Source organism: Gymnoscopelus microlampas (genome assembly GCF_963454915.1).
Source record: "Gymnoscopelus microlampas genome assembly, chromosome: 5".
In the NCBI taxonomy this organism is placed as follows: domain Eukaryota; kingdom Metazoa; phylum Chordata; class Actinopteri; order Myctophiformes; family Myctophidae; genus Gymnoscopelus; species Gymnoscopelus microlampas.
The window spans coordinates 26,831,934-26,842,742 of record NC_139942.1 but is presented as its reverse complement, the minus strand read 5'-3'; the positions used below and the strand labels follow the sequence as shown (position 1 = coordinate 26,842,742).

General features: G+C 39.3%; 1 protein-coding gene across 1 annotated transcript in view; it reads left to right on the top strand.

Annotated features, from left to right (window-relative positions):
- The window catches only part of LOC311045328 (cysteine-rich secretory protein LCCL domain-containing 1-like), a 17,657-nt gene extending 7,056 nt beyond the window's left edge, over window positions 1–10,601 (top strand). The window contains exons 3-15 of the mRNA XM_084057166.1: window positions 599–717; window positions 1,126–1,258; window positions 1,710–1,825; window positions 2,452–2,552; window positions 3,028–3,189; window positions 3,593–3,653; window positions 4,705–4,771; window positions 6,763–6,893; window positions 7,341–7,384; window positions 7,482–7,554; window positions 7,810–7,879; window positions 8,437–8,570; window positions 8,973–10,601. Coding sequence (XP_083913292.1) covers window positions 599–717; window positions 1,126–1,258; window positions 1,710–1,825; window positions 2,452–2,552; window positions 3,028–3,189; window positions 3,593–3,653; window positions 4,705–4,771; window positions 6,763–6,893; window positions 7,341–7,384; window positions 7,482–7,554; window positions 7,810–7,879; window positions 8,437–8,570; window positions 8,973–9,024 — 1,263 coding nt within the window. The 3' untranslated portion in view covers window positions 9,025–10,601. The remainder of the gene's footprint in view (window positions 1–598; window positions 718–1,125; window positions 1,259–1,709; window positions 1,826–2,451; window positions 2,553–3,027; window positions 3,190–3,592; window positions 3,654–4,704; window positions 4,772–6,762; window positions 6,894–7,340; window positions 7,385–7,481; window positions 7,555–7,809; window positions 7,880–8,436; window positions 8,571–8,972) is intronic.
- Window positions 10,602–10,809: the final 208 nt, after the last annotated feature.

The following is a 10,809-nucleotide window of genomic DNA, read 5'->3' as shown; positions in this document are numbered from 1 at the left end:
AAGCCTTGGGTCTGCTGCTTGCTAGGAGTTTCCAGTCCTTGATAACTTTGTCATCATTGAGCCAGTTCTGTCTCTCTCTGGTGGCATTGTGTATATTTAACCCTGCCCAGTTAAACCATTTTACTATATAGAGGAGAGCACAATTGGACACCTGCCAATCAATGGACCACAACATACTCCCATTCATACCATGATAATCAGCTAAATTAATAAAAAATAATAGGAAAAATAGGAATACCATAACACTATGGTGAAACACTGCTGCTGTGGGATCTGCAACAGTGATTCCAGGTACCCAGAGAGGTTGGAGGGTGTATTTTTACACCTTTCCCCAAGCTCAAAATTGCACTGTGACAAATGCAGGCTCTGGCTGTGTGTTGCCTTACACACAGAGCTTACACAGCTCCCCCTCCCCGGGTGATGACAATAATACTAATGATTAAAATGACAGGAATCGTAATAAAGGTACAAATCCTATAAAACCATCGTTAAAATCTTCACTGATACTGATGTGTTGACATGGTTATGTTGGCATGGTGCATAGTGAACCACTCTTGTCTCGTGTGTGTGTGTGTGTGCGTGCATGTGTGCTCTCTAGATGTGGGACTATGAGCTGGAGAGGAGTTCGGAGCACTGGGCACACACCTGCCGGTGGGAGCATGGCCCCAGTCACATGTTGACACAAATAGGACAGAACCTTGGCGCACACTGGGGCAGGTCTGTATGTACTGACGCTGTAGTTAGTAGGTTGTGTAAAGTAAAATTAGTAATACCACAATGTACACAAACTCTGTTACAAGTAAATGTCCTGTATTCAAAATGTTTCTTTTTGAGTCATTTGAGTTGTATTGGCATCAAAATATACTTACAGTACCAAGTGTAGTAGTACTCATTATGCAGAATGGCCTATTTCTCAATCTTATTATTGGATTAGTAATGAATTAATTTTCACTTGAACATCACTGTAATGTTGCGGTTGGTAAAGATGGGGCCGATTTTAATTAAGTTAAATGAACGAACACTTTATTGTGTAGTACTGTAGCTCCAGTTAATAATGAGATCAGTGTTCCCATTCCTGGGGCCGTCCTCCAACATTTGATCAGTGTTCCCTTTCCTCTCCATCAGGGACCGTCCTCCTACATTTCACGTACAGGCCTGGTATGATGAGGTGAGCTACTACAGCTACCCGTACCCCCAGGAGTGTAACCCCCACTGTCCCTTCAGGTGCTCCGGACCTGTTTGCACTCACTACACTCAGGTAAGGACTGCACTGCAGGCCGCTTCTCAACTTGGGGTTTGGGGACCCCCATAGGTCCTTGAGGGGGTTCCAGTTTTAGTGTAGCCAAGCTGTTGGGCAGATACCTTGTGTCTCTGTATATCACCTTTCTATGTTTTTTCATAAATTAATGACAAAATGATGCTTTGTCGTATGATAGGTTCGGGCAAAAGTAGGAAGAAATAGCCGGTCTACAAGCTCACATCATGACGTGTTGTGAGCTTGTAGATCTGCTGTTTTTGAAAGATTTCGCCTGTAATGATATACTCAAAATAGGAAATTAGAGAACTGAAACAGTCTCTCTGTTTTTTCATTTCCTGAAAGTAACAGTTTTGAACATACAAGTTTTCCGCCCGACAGTGACGATGTGAGAAATCCACTGAGAAATGTGAGAGGACTCACTATTTTCTCTTTTAAACTGTTTGAATTTTAGATGGTGTGGGCAACCAGTAATCGCATTGGCTGTGCTATCAATGTGTGCTACAACATGAACGTATGGGGGATGATCTGGACCAAAGCTGTGTACCTGGTGTGCAACTATTCCCCACCGTAAGATCTGGCTTTTCCTAAGTTTCCTATCAGTAGATCATTCGAAATGCCAACCTCCTCCACATCAACAAAGATCAACACAAATGTATCTCAGGAATGCACAATGATTAGGAATTGATCTCTGTGCAGTTTCTTCAATGCATTGAGGATCATAGCAAATAAATGAGTTTAAAGCTGCAATCTGGAGCTCATTTGAAAGAATAAAAAGTTATTCTAACCAATCCAATGATAATATATAATAGTATATTATGATGGTAGAGTATGTTAATACAATATAACCAGTACATCTGCAGTGGTGGACTCCTTACTCTTCCATTGAGAAATGTTGTCCCTGGTGTTGGATAGGACACCTAGTCGTTGACCAGTAGTCCTGTATGAAACTGAGCACTATCTTTCCTGGCTAAGCAGGCACTTTGTTCTGTTTTAAGAGCGGTAGAGCTTTGGTCTCACACACGGGAGACCTGGCTTTAAACCCTGGGTAGACATGAATGAGACCTACGGAATACGGATTGCAGCCATCAAAAGACAATTGTTTTTGTCATCTTGCACCAGCCATTTGTCATCAATTATTCAGAAACCTGGTGCTGCTGAGAGTCCTAAAATCCCTGTCGTGGTTGTGTTTCCAGTGGGAACTGGTGGGGTCATGCCCCCTACAAGCATGGAGCCCCCTGCTCTGCCTGTCCATCCAGTTATGCAGGAGGCTGCAGGGACAACCTCTGTTACAAAGGTGGGTTTGGGTCAAGCCAAACAAAGTCAGACATCATAGAGTTATTATATATTATATTATATATATATAGTATGACAGTTTAGAGTGCAAATTAAAATGTAATAACAAAGACAGCATTTCAAAGTGATAAGGGATATTAGATATTAGATCACCAAATAATGCATTATAATGATGTAATGTAGACAACAATTTCTCATGTTTAACATGTTTCAAAGACTGTAATACAAATCTATTTAAAAATACCTTTTAAAGGGGAAAGATTTGGAAAATGTGGATTTGTGAAGGCCTATATGAAACTTACCAAGCAGTATCGTGAGATTGAACATAAATTTCCCATTTCCCCCCCAATTTTTTAATTTAAGTCTCACCAAATAAGACAATCACATTGTTTAAGGATAGATAGATATGGTGTAAGGATGTAATGAGACATTTTCTTTATTTTACTTAACCTCTCTGCTTGCCCTTTTGTCATCAGATGGGGGTGTTGAGAGGCGCCCTGCTCCAGAGCTGGAGGAGAACAATTACATTGAACCAGAGCCTGACCCAGTGAGGGACAGGGAGGCCCAGCCCAGGACCCAGTCTCCAGACCCTAACCAGCACCTGGAGAGGAACCAGGTGGTCAACACAGAGCAGATGTGTAAGAATCAGGCCGACAATGCTGTATCTTCAAAGAGGGAACACGTGTGTGTGTGTGTGTGTGTGTGTGTGTGTGTGTGTGTGTGTGTGTGTGTGTGTGTGTGTGTGTGTGTGTGTGTGTGTGTGTGTGTGTGTGTGTGTGTGTGTGTGTGTGTGTGTGTGTAGATTGATGATTGATCTGAATAGATAGTTTATTTGTTACATCCCATACAGTATACAGGAATATAAGAGTAAAATCCAAGGTTTCGGTTCCTTGACATTGTAGCAAAAATAAATAATAAAAAAGCAATAAACAATAGTCATTATAGTAAATAGAAATAACTAAAATATAGTACGTACAATATGACTAATGACATAAAAGTACATGAAAAAGATGTTGATTAAAATTGTGTTCGTTATTTTAGGCCAACAGGTGGAATGTGAAACAAAGTTGCGAGATCAATGCAAGGGGACAACCTGTAACAGGTACACACTGACAAATACTTTTAACCAATACGTACCTGCATCCATTAAGATTCACTATTAATATGGACATCTAAGATAGTGTAATAGGTAATATTTATGTCAGAGAAAACTACCGAATTGACTTAAAGGTAGAGTAAATATTTTATTTTGTTCAAATAAGTATGCTGTAGGAGTTTGTTCAACAAGGGTCTCCCATCTATCCAGCTCTTAAGTAAACAGAAAAGGCATTTTCAGGTCAGAATAACAACTTTATTCAATCAGGAGAGAGAACTTATACAGGAAAAAAATAGTGAAATTGGACAAAACTTAAGAATACTGGACCTATGTTTCAGTAGGATTTGAAAATAACTTCTCCATGTATTGATCTTCAGTAGACTCAGCTACTGTAACAATATCTTTACAGGTCACTCTGACCTGAATGGACTAGACAACTGTAGTTGATTCAGAATGCTGCTGCGAGTACTTATTAAGACCAACAAAGTCGATAATAAAACTTCAGTTCTCAGATCTTTACACTGGCTTCCAGTCTGTCAAAGAACTGACTTAAAATACTACTGCTGATTTATACAGCACTCGGTGGGTTTAGGTTCAAAATACTTTTCTGATCTTCTGCTACATTACGAACCATCCAGACCTGTCGGGTCATCTGGGACAGGTCTGCTTTTTGTACCCAGAACAAAACTAATCTAAACTGTGGAGAAGCAGCATTCGGTTTATATGCACCACATACCTGGAACAAACTCCCAGAAAACTGCAGTTGCTTGTCAAACTTTAAGACCTATTCTATTTGTTGCTACCTTTTATCATTAATTAAAAAAAATATATTCGTTATTGTGCTGCACTCTAACTTTATTCTCATGTTATGTTTTTTTTAAATATTCTTCAATAACTATTTTCAGTTGAATTAAAATGTCCTTTTATAATGTATTTCTTATGCACTTCTGTCTTAAATCTCTTAATGTTCTGTGTAAAGCACTTAGAATTTCCTTATTGTTGAAATGTGCTACACAAATAAGCTTGCATTGCCTTTACCTATCATTTATTTCAATAGGTATGAATGTCCACCTGGCTGCCTTGACAGGCCAGGAAAGGTTGCTGGGACTGGATATTATGACATGGTAAGTCATCATTTGAGATTTACAATTTGTTTGGTAACGGCCACAGGTAATGGTTTGGTAACTGTCGTTCCTAATCTTTTTCAACTAGATGCCTAAATGAGAAATTTCCTCACCCGGACTGAAAACATAAATGGTTCTGTCAATTGGCCCGTAATCACGTCGTTTGTTTATGAAGACTACAGACAAAAATCGATTTTTTTCCCCCAATGCCATTTCAAAACCCTGCCGGGGTTGAAAATGAATCGCCAAAGGCATATATTTATTTATTTGTTCGCGAAATATGCAAAACACAATCACGAAAACAAAACAACAACAAGACAGCTCAGACACACAACATGACAAATTGAAAGAGCAGAAAGTACAAAAACAAAAATAAAGAGTAAGAAAGAAAAGAAATCCCCTCCTGTCCATCCGTAGATTTTAGAAGAAAGAAAAACCATGTGATGTATAAAAAAAATATATATACAGGTATGTTTGTAAACGAAACATTAAAAAGCTGGTATACAGACAGGCTAGACTTGGTGAGGAAATCCTCTTATTAAAGTGGAAGACAATGTAGGTCCAATATTGTCCAAATATGGATCCCAGCTTTTGTGGAAATTGTCCAACTTGGAATGCAACAAGCATTTAATGTATTCACTAGGGATACACTGACTTCATTAAAATGTTATGCCTCAAGCTTTTTGTTGGAGACAGTAAACAGTTCGAGGTGGGGGTGGGGGGGCTAGGGCTAGAAACCCCCAACCCCCTGTCCCCACCTTCAGCTAGCATGGGGAATCGAACCAACCACCTTCTCATCAGTCATCAGTTTACAGTTTACAGTTTAGGCATTTAGCAGTCGCTCTTAATCGATTTACAGTAAGCAAGGACACAAGATATCGTGACTACTAATTGAAGCCGAGGCCGAATTGGGCCAAATCGCATGGGTGAGCCCTGACAGCACATGGTTGGTGCTACAGACTCCAAATTTCGCACACAGATAGCTCAGACCTTTGCCTACGATCTTAGCTAGGCCTCGACCCGACCCGATATGCGGTTTTCCGGAACCAACGCGAAAGGTTCGGAATCTCCATATGCGGAGTCCTGACTACTAATTGAAGCCAATGGACGCCGAATCCAAATTGGCCCGAATCGCATGGATGAGCCCTGAAAGCACATGGTTGGTGCTACAGACTCCAAATTTCGCACACAGATAGCTCAGACCTTTGCCTACGATCTTAGCTAGGCCTCGACCCGACCCGATACACAGTTTTTCGGATCCGGCACGAAAGGTTTGGAATCTCCGTATGCGGAGATGACTGACATCGGGCTGTTCCGGAGCAAGCGCTGACTCATTGTGACATCACTTCATAAAAGGAATCACATACACTAGATGAGTCAACAAAAAATCTCTGAGTGTGGCATAAACTATAGTCTTTCTTCCTCTCACTCCGAGGTGACAGATGAAAGTATATAAGCCGGCTTCTAAGCTAAGTCCAGCACTCTTGACAGACCTCTGCATATAGTCTATAAGCAGCTCTCAAAAAAATGAGTACTCCAGAAAAGCTACCAAAGCTAAACCCCGGTGAAGGAGAAATAATTCGTAACAACTTGGTACTTCTAAATTATCAGTGCAAGTTCATGGAAAGCCGGAAGGAATTGCAGGAGCAGGCCTTCAAGACATCGACTCAAGTCCTTCTTTATATACAAAAACTGGAGCAGGAAAAAAGAAAAATGAACCAAAGAATTACAAAACTCGATTGGGATGCGAAATGGAAAGCTAATAAGGCTGTTGCTGGGGATCTAGACCCTCGGCCACCCGAAGGGCTAGACCCTCGGCCGCCCTTTACATCTTAATGAGTTGAAGTGAAGTTACTGCATTTTGATAGTATAGTAGTACATCATGTTGTCTTTATTTCTAATAATAATAATAATAATAATGGATTTTATTTATAACGCACTTTACATTTACAAGAAATCTCAAAGTGATTTATTTCTGTCCCTGTCTTTAGCAATCCAGTGTATGTGGAGCTGGGTTACATGCTGGCATTATCGACAACGATGGAGGCTGGTTGGATGTGACCCGACTAGGCAGAAAACAACATTTCAACAAATCATACAAGAATGGAATTCAGTCTATTGGGTGAGGACACATTTATTTGATTAATTTATTATTTATGAAAATGATCTAGTTTTAGGCGCTCGGCACAGTGGTAAAGTCACTGCCTACCACCATGGAGGTTGTGGGTTCGAATCCACTGTGGTGCATCCGGCTTTGTCAAGCGTCTACACGAACACAATTGGCCCGTGTTCGGAGGAGAGAAGCCGGGCGGGAAGGGTGATATCGGTCAGTGCACGTACTCCTACGGGCTGGGGCGGCACCTGTCAGCGGGGAGTGTTCGGCGGGAGTAGTAGGACGAAGGCTCTACGTCCTCCTGGTGGCAACACAGCAATGTGTGTGGGGAGGAATCAATTGGCATAACGACTAAATTGGGGAGAAAAAGGGGTAAAAAATAATTGGCTACTCTAAATGAAAAGGGGAAAAAATGATCTAGTTTTTGTACAGCAACATTTACTTTTTTATTTACAGGAAAAACAGAAGTGCAAATTCTTTCAAAGTAGCTACAGTGCCCGGTAGGAAATGCAATCAGTTGCATTACATTTTAACATTTAAAATACACTCAGCAGCATATTCATTACATAAAGTATTTTTCTTGTATTTCCTTCCCAGTTAAGGCACTGACATGTGAGATGACTGTGGCAAGTTTCTGCCCTTTCAAGAAACCTGTGCGGCACTGTCCACGGTCTGGGTCTCTTTTAATCTATTCATTAGAAATAATGATGTTTCATTAATGTAAAGTGGAGAGCTTTAATAATATCCAAATATCATATATGTATATAAAACAATCCACAATGTGCCATATGAGTAGTTTGACATGTCATTTTTTTTTTACATCTAACTGTGCAATCAGTCCATATTACCAACGAGAACATAAGCCGACTGTACGCACTGTACTGTAAATATCTTACTCAAATTACCTCCTGGTCTGTTGTTTTAGGCTGTACTGTCCCAGGAACTGTTTACATGAGAGTCGAGCCAGGGTCATTGGAACAAAATTTTATTCGGATGTAAGTTATTTCTTGTTAATTGATAATCCAATGATCACCACGCACTTGATTGATAATGACTGGATTATTACACTGAGACATGTGTGAATGCTGATCATTGAATGATCATAGTGTTATCCATGTTGAATCATTTGACCTAACTTTGGTATGAAATGATAAATGATACAATATAGGATGTTGAGGATGTGATATATTGGGATTGCCATGGTATTACCACGATATATTGCAGCCTCAATTGTGTTATTGCTATTATAACACATTTGTTAGCAGTTACAGTAGCAACAATAATCACCCCTATTTTAACCGAACAATTAAGATTTATGTTGCTAAGCTAGCATATTAGTGGGTTATCCTGATTATGCAACAGAGAACTTAATTGTGTTAAAATGGGACGTTTCACCATATTATGATCATTTCTTTTCTATCATTAATTTATTTTCATGCAACATCTACATTATGTATTCTGTAATTCTAAAGCACATTGCATTGAAAATCTTGTACAAAATGTGATACTGTATGAATATGTGATTGAATGGCTTACTGTATGTCTTTTCCAGAAATCCAGTATATGTCGAGCAGCCATCCATGCTGGGGTGATTCAAAATGAATCAGGAGGCTATCTAGATGTGATGCCAGTAGAGAAGAGGAGCCAGTACAGTGGCAGCTATCAGAATAGTATCACCTCAGAGAGGTACCTCAAAAAATGATATTCTTCTAAGTATAGTCCAATGTATTTCTATCATGAGAATTAACTCAAAACATGTCTTTGGAAAATGCATATGTTTTGCCCTTAGAGATGTTGTCAATCCAAGTCTGGATTTTCTATAAAGCAACCAGCAACCATGAATTACAATGAAACATGAATGATTAAATTCACCATATCATGTGTAGCTAATGTTTCTATACTGTACTTTGTTTAAGGAGCTTGTATCCACAGAGGAATTTCTCAATCACACGCACGCGCACACACACACACACACACACACACACACACACACACTCACACTCACACTCACACACACACTCATGAATTAATGACGTACAGTATATTATTGAACTGTTTCTTTAATCTTTCACTCTCTCCTGTCTCCAGCCTGGTGAACCCTACAGGGGGAAAGGCCTTCAGAGTGTTTGCAGTCATCTGAAAAGTCAAACTCCGACAGCAGAGAGCCCATCAAACTTGGCTACTTCACATTCAGCAAACCCATTCATCATCATCTCACAACCTGCAATTACAGTACATGCATGACTGAATGATTCAGCCTCTGACACTAAAACTGTAGCCTGGCTTTATTCAAGGCCTCTCGTGTCACTATGGCCAAAATAGAATATAAGTCATGTAACAGCCAAGCGGGAGATATACAATTATAAACCTTATGTATTTGATAATTTTGATAATCTATAGTATTAAGTACAGTATTTTTCTTGTCCATCCACAGAAGTATTTCCCCCCTTTGGACACCCTTATCTTGTCTCTCTTAGAAGACATTTCAAGAGTGCTTACTGTATGTATAGTAGCAGAGTAGTCCTGCCTGAAGACCAGGATCCTCATTGCTACTTTTGCCAAGGGGGATTCCCTTTGACCTGAGTGATATATTTTGGTTTCCCTTGTGGGAGACCTGGGTTCGAATCCAGGTGGATACACTTATATTTGGGATACCTCTAATTGCTTTTGTTTCGCAGTGGCATCAAAAACCTTTTTTCCAACAACATGGAGTTGTGCACATTCAATTAGCCTACTATTCCTATATCATTCAGTTTAGAACTCTTGATATACACTACAATGTTTATCAAATTTAGCCCCATTTAATTATGCCACCTCACACAATTTAAGAAAATATAGCTGAAATACTGTATTAGTCTTCTTCTGTACACTCTGGTGTTGAGAATTAGGCCAATTCTCAACAATTTCAGTTAATTTCATAATGCGTTGTGGTGTGCATCAATTCTAAATCGGCGATGTCGATGGGCAGCAAAGTGAGACACGCCTCATAAATGTCTTCAGATGTCACCTGTTGACCTGATGTTGCACTGTGATTACAGTAGTAATGCTAATGTAATTCCACTTACAATGTTGCTCATCATAGTTGCCAAAAAATGGCTGGTGTATTGCTAACATAATAGTCCAAACAGTAATATGGACAGCACACCCAGTCAAAAGACACCGTGTATATTTTTGTACATACGTACGGTTGTTGTAAATAATATTTAACATTTTATCAAATGCTGTATTGCTATCGTTCCCCTTTTCTTTAAAAGGATGCATATTTCTAGCGCAATATCAATCACATTAAAATCACAATCAGGGGATGGCAACTCAGCTTTTGCATGCACATGATATGTTCTTCATTCAAGCTCTTTTTAAAATGACATATTCTGTTTCAATATATTCATATTTATGTAAACACTGTGTTTGTAACATAATGATGTTGTATTTTATGCTACATGTGACCAGCTTTTATCATTAGATGTATACAGATTAAGCCTGGCTGGCCAGGTCTGTGCATGGCAGAATTACATAAAAAATCAAAATATGCTTTATTTATTTTCAGAAACACTGCCACATTTATCAATGTGAACAGTGCGAATATCCATTGTGATATTACAGATGTAATTATAATAGCCTTTATCAAACAATGCAGCTTATAGTCGTGTTTCATTTAACATAACATCCCTGTAGATCATAAAGTACTACCTCACAATATTCTATACGTTTTATGCTCTGTCCATCATTAAAGTCTCGTAAAATAATATGCTGTCCTTGAATGATGTAGCAATGTCTAAAATGCTGTCTCAGACTGTTTACATTGTTTTATGTTACAGTTGTGTTCAGTTTTCAGAGACGTGTGGCAGAAGCTATTTTAATATCTGCTCTACTTCTTCCGGAAAGGCCTCAGGAATTTTGGCTTTCACTTTTCAACAACATCTCA